This window comes from Rhinopithecus roxellana, chromosome 19 (genome assembly GCF_007565055.1).
Source record: "Rhinopithecus roxellana isolate Shanxi Qingling chromosome 19, ASM756505v1, whole genome shotgun sequence".
NCBI classification, from domain to species: domain Eukaryota; kingdom Metazoa; phylum Chordata; class Mammalia; order Primates; family Cercopithecidae; genus Rhinopithecus; species Rhinopithecus roxellana.
In genome coordinates this window covers 21,063,170-21,073,421 of record NC_044567.1, presented here as the reverse complement: position 1 = coordinate 21,073,421, position 10,252 = coordinate 21,063,170, and the positions used below count along the sequence as shown (strand labels likewise).

Here is a 10,252-nt window from a genome sequence, read left to right as displayed (position 1 = left end):
AAAAATTAAAATGAAAAACATTAATAGTTTATGGGAAATCAGACGAACCAACAAATGCTATAAGATCAAAAACAAACAAAAAAACAACTAAATAATCCAGGGAGGCTCTGGCTGCTTTAGTATGAGGCTGAGCTTTGAGTCTGGGAGTTTCTGAATAAGAGCCCCAAATAACCATTGTCCTAGGGTGAGAAGACGCCTGGTGACCGACGTTCTTCGTAATTAATGAAAATCACCTGTAGAATTCCTGGCACGCAGCACTGCGGGGCTGTGACTAAGAGTTTCTTCGCACATGGGAAGCTGAACACCTTTGTAATCTTAAGTGCGTGAGCCCCTGTTCATCCTTGTGACTTGCATCTACGTGAAATCAACCCAACAAAGACAAGACCAAGAAAAGGTCTAGTAGCCTGACATTCTTCTACACTTGTATTTTGGTTAGGGAAGTTTAACAGCGGGTGATCTCAGAACAGACCCTGAAAATATTTTAAAGGTAAAGCTTTATAATATCTAAACATATCAATTAGAGCAGTTGTTTATTAAACTACAAACAAGGGAAAAACCACACCATCTTTTAAAATACAGGCCTGAATTCCACATCACACAGAAGACAACGCATTTTGCTACGGACCACAGCATTCACTGGTTAATAACGCCACAGCTACAAAGTAATGAGATGTCCCGCAAGAATACTTTTTTAACCACTTATGTTCACATCAACATATAAATAATGGAATTCAGTAAAAACTTCATTATAATGCTATTTTCTTAGAAAAGTATTTGTAAAGTGGCATTTTTCCCCCAAGAGCTGTTTCACTTAAGCTTTATTTCCTTGGCCTTGCAAGGGACAGGCTTTTCAGTATTGTTATTTGGTGCACACTCACCTGAAGAAATAAGTAATTTAAACTTAAAAAACACAGTCGATAGACATCTTGCCCTGCATTCTGACATTTGCTGGAATGGTCTACAGCAGGCTACAGTGCTCCCTTCTGAATGGCAGATGTCTGAAAATGTCAGTTTATGAACTGTTCACAAAGGCAGGCATTTGACCTCAAAGGTGTTCAGGGGGATTTTTGTAGTGGTCCCCAGCACAGGGCCAGCATCTCCTATTTCTGTAACATACAGCCCTATAATCTTTGCAAAGCTGAAGTCCACATTAAACAGGCAAACAGAAGACACCTTTAAACAAATAAGACCCCCCAAAACCCTTCAAATATCTGTATGTACACAAAATATTCAAATAATTAAAAATTCACAACCCCTTTGAAATGCTAACTAGTAGCCACAGGAAAAATAAAGCATGGAAAATATCCTAATATATCCAATACCTCTTCTATCTCAAGCCTGTCCAGACAAAAATGAAATTACACACTAAGCCATAAAAATTTTAAAGGCAAAACATCCCACCAAAAAAAGAAAAGTGCTATTAATCGCCATTCAAGCAGTGGGGTGAAGCGGGCTGACAATACACAGTATGGAAATAAGTAACCTTGGTTACGGTTTCCAAGGACACGGGGCTCCTGGCTAACAGGAAGAGCTGAGGTGAAGCTGAATGCAGTGTTGAGTCATTATAATAAATGTTTATAAAGAAAAGCAGCGCAAGGGTGTCCCACACTCCTTGGATCCCTATTGGTGGCATCTAATTAAACATTTCAAGTATTCAAGAGATATGAAAGGTAGTGAATACTTTTCATAGCAAAGGCTTTTTTTCTGTTGACGTCTGCTGAATTTTCCTGTGGCACCTCCCACGGAGTGACTAAGCCTATCGCTCTTGGTAAGGAAAGTGGGAATTATACTAAGGAATTGTATCTGAGGCATTCTGGAATTTCTCAGGAAAAGAAACCAGCCCAGCTAACAAGTGAGCTTACTTTTTAAAATGTTGATACTGGGCCACTGTGACACGATAGGCATCTACACAGCATTTCAAAAAACGTTTCAGCAACATTTCAAATTGGGAAACTTACTATTTTTTTTTTAAGAAACAGAGTCTCTCTCTTATCATCTAGGCTGTTGTAAAAAAGAAATAAATTTTTAACAGTCACTGTCAGACTCCTGGACTCATGTGATCCTCCCGCCTCAGCCTCCCTCGTAGCTGGGACCACAAATGTCCACAGATGCACTCCACCATGCCTGGCTAATTATTTTTTGTATAATTAGCTGGGGTCTCGCCATCTTGCCCAGGGCTGGTCTCTAACTCCTGGGAAACATTCTTATTGCAAAGGTAGATTCTGCTGTCATGGGTCTGTTATGAAATTTAGGCCAGGCGCGGTGGCTCACGCATGTAATCCCAGTACTTTGGGAGGCTGAGGCAGGCGGATCACCTGAGGTTGGGAGTTCGAGCGTGACCAACATGGAGAAACCCTGTTTCTACTAAAAATACAAAATTAGCTGGGCATGGTGGCGCATGTCTGTAATCCCAGCGACTCGTGGGGCTGAGGCAGGAGAATCGCTTGAACCCGGGAGGCAGAGGCTGCAGTGAGCTGAGATTGTGCTATTGCACTCCAGCCTGGGTAACGAGAGTGAAACTCCGTCTCAAAAAAAAAAAAAAATTTTTTTTAAGACCAATTAGAAGCCTGCTTGCATTCCAGCTCCATGTGGACCTGGTGCTGCCCAGGATGAAAGCAGCGAGGCCTCAGGGAAAGCCTGCCACAAGCTGTCCCACCTGTGTTGTTAAAGAGACACCCCATTAGCCTTGTGGCGGGCAAAAGCTCCAAAGGTACCAATTCAGAGTGAGCTGTCTCAGTCAGCAATGGCCAGAGACGCTATCATCGGGAGCGAGTGAGAAAAGCCTGTCTCTCCTCGGTGCCTCTCTCTGCATTCAGGCATGTAGAAGGTCAAGCAGGAGCCTCAGCAACAGCTGTTTAATGAAAATGTTCCACACCTTTCTTGGAGAACATGGAAAAGCTATAAGACGGACCAAGATAGAATTTGTTCTGAGAGGGGAAAATAAATTATGTAAAAGCAGCAATTATAGACAAGACCAACTTTTTCGGTTTAAAAATAAAAGTCTAGGTCAGAGGGCCTACACCGCACAAAGTAAAGCAGACGAGATTGAAAAATCTCTTCATAAAGCGCATAATCAACAGTTCAGAGAGATGTGTGCCCTAGATTGGTACGTTCTTCCTAGGAATCACAGCTCTTAGCCACTTGAGTTTTTCCCCCTAATTTTATGCATTCAGATTAAATGGCAAAGAAAATTCCCTACTCCAGGAAGCACGAGTCTTTTCCATCTAAAACTCAGTACTATTTCTGGACAATTTTCTTCTAAGTCATGTATCTATCCCATAAATATACATCTTGATACTTTACACTAGGCCAAGAACTCCACATTTTCACCCTGAATTAATTTTCAGGTTTTTCTCACAGATACTGCAAAGTCAGGCAGTGTTGGTCCCTATGCAGTCATCTTTGGAAATTTGGAGAGAGGCCACTGCAAAGAGATTTCATTCCACTGCCTTTACAAATCTTGTCTGAGAAAACTCCATGGTCACGGTCTTTGCATGTGGCAAAACAGGTTTGCAGTGAAGGCTCCTGCGGGGAAGGATATTATCCTAATACACAGGATTTGGGCCTCTGTGAAAATGAGCATTCTTCAGGACTGCAGAGTGCCATTCTTCAGGACTGCAGGCATGTTTTGGGAAAAAGTCTTGAGCGTTGACAGCAATGAAGGGAAGGAGTAGAGAACTGGTTCAGTTGTGACAGCCAAGTGGGTAAAATCTGCCCTCACCTGCCTGCTACTGTCCAGGGCAGACGGGCAGAATCTTCTCCATAAAAAGCAGAACATCAGTTTAATCGCAATTTCCTTTTTATTCATTTCAGACATTAACAAACTAAATGCAAATAAATGCACTCTACTTCACAGGACAGTAAGTGTTCTAGGTAAAAACAAGCACTGGCTCCAAACAGCTGCCCATTCTAGTCCCGCAACAGTAGTTTATTTTTCTTCAAATGTCAGTTCTTCACAGTTTCAATACGGCAGCAGCAAGTTCTTCCTTAGATCAAGAAAGCTGTGGTCTGTGTTTTAGAAAATCTTAAGAAAAGTAGAGAGAAGTGAGCAAGCTTCTGGCGCCACGTGCCGCTTGAGTGGGACGATTTTACCTGAAGCCCCGCAGACTGGCCGTGGGGATGACGGGGGCCCCATCGCTTGAGGTGTTCTTCATATCGATTCAGGGAAGTGAACTGTGCAGCGCTCGCATTCTATTGATCGGTCCCTGTCACCCCGTGGGGTGTCACAGAAAAAAATAGAGTCAGTGCTTCACAGAGGAGTTGTTCAGAGCAGGTCAGGCAGGACAAGGCCAGGAGGCTTTGGTTCGACACAGTTGATCCAGAAGTTGGCACAGCTGGCGTGATACTGGTGCCCTCCATAGGCCAGCTTGAAACTGTCTGTTTCTGAGTTGAATGCCTGCCAGAAATAAACAGAGATGTGGGGCAAGTCAGGCTTTTTCTGCATCTCAGAGCTTTTCAGAAACCAACATGTACATCTCTCCAGGTCACAAAGGCTGAGGCCAAAATGGCACACACACAAAAGCTGAGCGGGTAGCTACAGGAATTTGAGAGAGAAGGTTTTTTACTGCTAATTAAAGCTATAAAATTGTTACCACTAAACCTAGTTTCAGGAAAAGGCGGCCAAATCTTCCATGGAAAAGGCAGACAGAGGTTATGGGGCGGAGCGGGGGAATCATAAGGGGAACTAAAGTAGCCAAGGGCTGTGGATAGCTCTGATCCCTCACTGTGCTGAAGGAAGCCCTCCTCCTAAGGCTGGCATCTGACTACAGCATGGAATCCTTTACACTCCTGCAGCTGACCACAAGCCTATCATGACAAAAAATTACAAGAGTTAGAGAACGAGAGAGAGAACGAGAGAGTTAGAGAACGGCAGTTAACAACTCTTAGGGTCTAATGGCATTGGGAGCGAATAACTGAATCTACATTATCAAAAAGTCCAAACAGGTATAGAGTTAAAAAAAATACCTCAAAATGAATGGGCATTAAACACATACGAATTATTTCCAGATGAGCAGGCTTATCAGTAAGCTACAGTCAGCCATGGAAAAGTAGTCCAAACCTCAGCCACGTCCTGGGGTTAGTTTTCTTTTTTTTTTTTTTTTGAGACGGAGTCTCACTCTGTCACCCAGGCTGGAGTGCAGTGGCCGGATCTCAGCTCACTGCAAGCTCCGCCTCCCGGGTTTACACCATTCTCCTGCCTCAGCCTCCCGAGTAGCTGGGACTACAGGCGCCTGCCACCTCGCCCGGCTAGTTTTTTAGTAGAGACGGGGTTTCACCGTGTTAGCCAGGATGGTCTTGATCTCCTGACCTCGTGATCCGCCCGTCTCGGCCTCCCAAAGTGCTGGGATTACAGGCTTGAGCCACCGCGCCCGGCCCTGGGGTTAGTTTTCTAATGCACTGCATACAAACAAAACTCTGAAACCCAACTTGTGGCTTGTCTGTCAAAATATGGCTAAATGGCTACATCCTGAATAAGCTCTTTGATCTTCTTCTGTGTGTCACTACAACTTCCAGGCTTCCAGAAGTTGCTCGTTCTGTCACCCTCATCACAGAGAAAAATAACTGCAACACCAGAAGCCAATTATGAGAAACAAGCATGCAAAGAAGACAGAAGTGGAGCCACACAGACACATTAGTAGACTCAGTCAAACATTATGGGAACCAAATTGACTCAGTGAAGGATTCATGACTGGAACAGTTCAGGATGCAATGGATGGAATCATCCAATTTGCCCTCCACACTCAAAATTAAAATGGAGACGCTAAGATAAGGTGTAACTGGTTCATACTTTTTTAGGATGTTCTTCTGCAGGCTTCTCTTCTTTCTGAAATAACGTTGAAACCACAGATCAACAACATTCCCAGAACAGGGCCTCTTGCCTCCAAACACATCCTTACAGGTTCACCCTTTCCTCCTGACCACCCCACTATGCACAGGGTGCTGCAGGCACGAGAGCCGCGTCCACTCCCTCCACAGCTCCCCCGCCGCCCTCACGCGGGGATGTGTCTGCTCCTATCATCAGCTTTTAGGACTTGAGAAAATCCCCACCTCTGGTCACAAACTTCACAGTAAAGTGGGCCAGATGGGGTCGTCCCGAGTCACGTGAGGGAAGCCCTCTGCCACCTGCAACGAGGCTGCGTGGCTTACCCGGCTCCTGGAGTCCACGTTCAAGAGGCACACTCCACAGGCAAGTTCCTGAGCATTTTTAATCCCAGGCCGTAGCATACAGGAGGAAAAATCCAGCGAGTTTTCATCTGGCTGTGAGGAGGAGGATGACAAGACAAACGGGTAAGAAGTCCAGCAAGTCCATACGCTGTTCGCTTCACTCCCTCATCACTCCCTCATCACTCACCCCCAGTAGGTCTAGCGGCACCCCTACAATAATTTAACTTCCCAAACATCCGCTGGGAACCCGTCATGCGTCCAGGTGCTAGGAAGGCCGGCACAAGTACAACACGCCCTCTGTCCTCTGAGAACTCGGTCTCGGGTGGGCGCCGGGGAGCCAGTGCAGTGCCATGAGTGGCAGGTGTGCTTAGGGGAAGTCCTGAGTGCCAGGGCACAAGGGAGGGGCACTTAGCCCAACCCGAGGAGGATGGGGCCTGAAGCCAGACACTGCTTCCTAGAACTTTTTTTTTTTTTTTTTTTTGAGGCAGAGTCTCACTCTGTTGCCCAGGCTGGAGTGCAATGGTGCGATCTCGGCTCACTGCAAGCTCCACCTCCCAGGTTCAAGCGATTCTCCTGCCTCAGCCTTCTGAGTAGCTAGGGTTACAGGCACACGCCACCACGCCCAGTTCATTTTGTATTTTTAGTAGAGACAGGGCTTCAGCGTGTTGGTCAGGCTGGTCTTGAACTCCTGATTTCAGGTGATCCACCTGCCTCAGCCTCCCAAAGTGGTGGGATTACAGGCATGAGCCACCGTGTCCCGCCTGCTTCCTAGAACTTAGAATCACCTTGGCCGAGTGTAGATGGGAGTTGCTAGGTGAAGGGGACAGGGTTGGGTGAGGTAGGGGAGGGAAGGATATTCTGTGCAGAACAAGCAGCATAGGCAAAGGCCTCTGAGCTAAAGATGGAGTATGGGAAGGAATCTAGAGGGTGGGGGCAGAGCCCAAGAAAGGAGATGAAGCCACAGCATGAGGACTTCAAGGAAGATAAGGAGCATCCTGGAAGCCACTAGGGGTTCCAACTGGATCACGACAGGCCCAGGTTCGTATTATTGACAGATCCCTCTCGCTAGTGTATAGGCAATGAATTGGGGGTGGCAATCCTCAAGGTGTGGGCCTCAGCCAGAAGTCTGCTGTAGCAGTCCTGGAGACAGATACCGATGGTCAGAATGAAGGCAGCGGCAGTGGGGAATGGGGAGAAATGGACATGGGAAAGAGCTGCCAAGGCAGGAGAATGAGCAGGCCTGGGTGACCTGCTGGACGGGAGAGGTTGGGGGACCCGGGCAGCTGAGGGGATTCGCCATAATAAGACACGTGAAAGAAGGACCAGGTTTGAGGATGGAAGCTGAGGAGAAGAGTTCAGTTTGGTCCAAGCTGAGCTGGAGCTGCCTGTGGGACAGCGAAGGCCACATGCTACATAAGCAGGTGGTTGGATAGACATACAGGCCTACTGCTTGTGGAGAGAACTGAAAGTCACCAGCTACAGACCATAAATAGAACAACAGCTAATAAGCCCTTACTTTGCCAAGCACTATACTAAGCTCTTCACATGCATTATCTAATTCACTCCATACACATACATACATACACACACACACACACACACACACACACACACACACACACACACACACACACAGAATGGTTAAAAGGGGAGGTCTCAATCTTGAAAAGCTGTCCAGTCACTCTGCTGCTCAGGCTGGAGTGCAGTGGCATGATCACAGCTCACCGCAGCCTTGACTTCCTGGGCTCAAGAGATCCTCCCACCTCAGTCTCTCAAATAGCTGGGGCTACATGTGCATGCCACCACACCCAGGTAATTTTTTGACTTTTTGTAAAGATGATATCTCCCTATGTTGCCCAGGCTGATCTTGAACTCTTGGGCTCAAGTGATCCTCCCAAAGTGGTGGGATTACAGGCATGAGTCCCTGCGCCCGGCCCCGCAGCACAGTTTTATTTTCATTTATTTATTTTGAGACAGGATCTCACTCTGTTGCCCAGGCTGGAGTGTGGTGGTGTCATCTTGGCTCACTGCAGCCTCCGCCTCCCGGGCTCAAGCAATCTTCCCGCCTCAGCCTCCCAAGTAGCTGGGAGTACAGGTGTGCACCACCATACCCAGCTAACACTTTTTTTTTTTTTTTTGAGATGGAGTCTTGCTCTGTAGCCCAGGCTGGAGTGCAAGGCACAATCTCGGCTCACTGCAACCTCCGCCTCCTGGGTTCAAGGGATTCTTCTGCCTCAGTCTCCCGAGTAGCTATAGGTGCCCGCCACCACACCTGGCAAATTTTTGTATTTTTAGTAGAGACGGGGTTTCACCATTTTGGCCAGGCTGGTCTTGAACTCCTGACTTTGTGATCTGCCCACCTTGGCCTCCCAAAGTGCTGGGATTACAGGTGTGAGGCACTGTACCTGGCCACACACTTTTAAGTTTAATCTGCACTAATAACATTTTCTCCATCACTTTTTAGCACTGAGGAAATTCCTCAGTCCTGACCAAACAGGGACAGTTGGTTGCCCTGTGATAGACATAAATAACCCTGAAAGCTAGACAAATAGTAAAATTTAAGAACTAGAATGTTTTAAGTATTTATTACCACTATTTTTAATATAATGTATTTAACTGCAAGTTTATATCATTTGTGTTTGTTTTGTCTTGCTTTTGAGATAGAGTCTCACTCTGTCACCCAGGCTGGAGTGCAGAGGTGTGCACGATCATGGCTCACTGTAGACTCAAACTCTTGGGATCAAGCAATCCTTTTACCTCAGCCTCCTGAGTGCTGGGAATACAGGTGTGTGCCACTACACCTGGCTACTTTTTATTTTTAGTAGAGATGAGGTCTCACTATGTTGCCCAGGCTGGTCTAGAACTTCTGGCCTCAAGCGATCCTCCCACCTCAGCCTCCTAAAGTGTTGGGATTACAGGCATGAGCCACTGCACCCAGTCTTCATTTAATTTTTAGTAATAACCGTGTTTAACAACTGGCTCATAAAATTCCTGAACATTTAACAAACTCTTGCAAGCCAGTAAGAACTGGATCTAACACACTAGTGCGACAGAATGGAATCTTAGGTGGGAGCCTAGAAGTTGAAGAGTTCCTCTCAGAGGGTTTATCCTCACTCTAATGCAGGAGGTGAGATCATCGGCTGTGTCTGAAACAGCAGTAGCCTTGCGAGCTTTAAGCAGCAAACTGGCGGTGTGATTCTCTCCACCAGCACACAGTGGGTCAAGGTGGGGGAGAAGGTGGATGGCTGCACTGATTCCGGTTGGGTTCTGTCTAATGAGCATGACTGAAGGGAGTGAGGAGGGATGCCTCATGCACTGTGGAGAGTAAGGAGGTGAGAAAAGACGTGAAGACAGAAGAGGGTTGATAGGAACACAGTAAAAGAGACAATATCCTGTCTTGAGAACCAAAAACAACAGCAGTGCCAGTGAAGAGTGAGACAACTGGATGGTTGCCAATATGGACTCAGGAAGTTTGATGTCTGGGTTCGAGACTGCACAGGCGCTGCACAGTGTTTGCTAACACAGCCCATTGTGATGATGCCAGTGGGTGGCTGAACTGCAGGGGAAGCAAGGGCCCTGTGGTCCAGGCAGTCAAGCATCTGGGAGCCTGGCATGGAAGCTGGTTTGTCCTCATGGATACTGAGGTGACCCAGGATGATGGCAAATTCCTGTCAAAGTTAACAGCTACATTTCCCATAGTTCTTCCAGTCTGAACCACTGAGGAGTTTCCACATTGTTTTTGAGCAACAAAGCAAAATTATATGATCCGTATTTTTCCTCACCAGGAAAAAAAAAAGATTTCTCCTTATAAAAATGTATAGATTATGTATGATGTTCCCTGTTCCTTTCTAATTTGAAATAATAAACCATGAACTAGCTCCAAAAACCTTTCTTAAACACATTTGAGCTAGATTCACTGAGATCACAGCAGGGGAAGGAAGAACACACGGTTTTCAAAGAAGAAAAGGGGAGGTGTATGTTTCAACTGTGTGCAAGAGGACTCTGGTGTAGGTGATCAAAGTAAACTTACATGGCCTTAGCCAAGTCATAGGATCTTTTTTCTTTTCTCTCTTGTCTTTTTTAGTGC

At 46.2% G+C, this 10,252-nt stretch overlaps 1 protein-coding gene across 12 annotated transcripts in view; it reads right to left on the bottom strand.

The window, feature by feature from the left end:
* Window positions 1-400: 400 nt before the first annotated feature.
* The window catches only part of SYNRG (synergin gamma), a 97,273-nt gene continuing 87,421 nt past the window's right edge, over window positions 401-10,252 (bottom strand). For 9 of the 12 annotated variants that reach the window (XM_010376859.2, XM_030922622.1, XM_010376862.2 and 6 more), the window contains 3 exons: window positions 6,148-6,258; window positions 5,789-5,824; window positions 411-4,396 (listed from right to left, as the gene is read on the bottom strand). In XM_010376859.2, the coding sequence (XP_010375161.1) occupies window positions 4,265-4,396; window positions 5,789-5,824; window positions 6,148-6,258 (279 nt within the window). In that variant the 3' untranslated portion in view covers window positions 411-4,264. Of the gene's footprint in view, window positions 4,397-5,788; window positions 5,825-6,147; window positions 6,259-10,252 lie in introns of all 12 variants that reach the window. The other 3 variants (XM_010376861.2, XM_030922626.1, XM_030922627.1) reach the window with 3 other exon arrangements.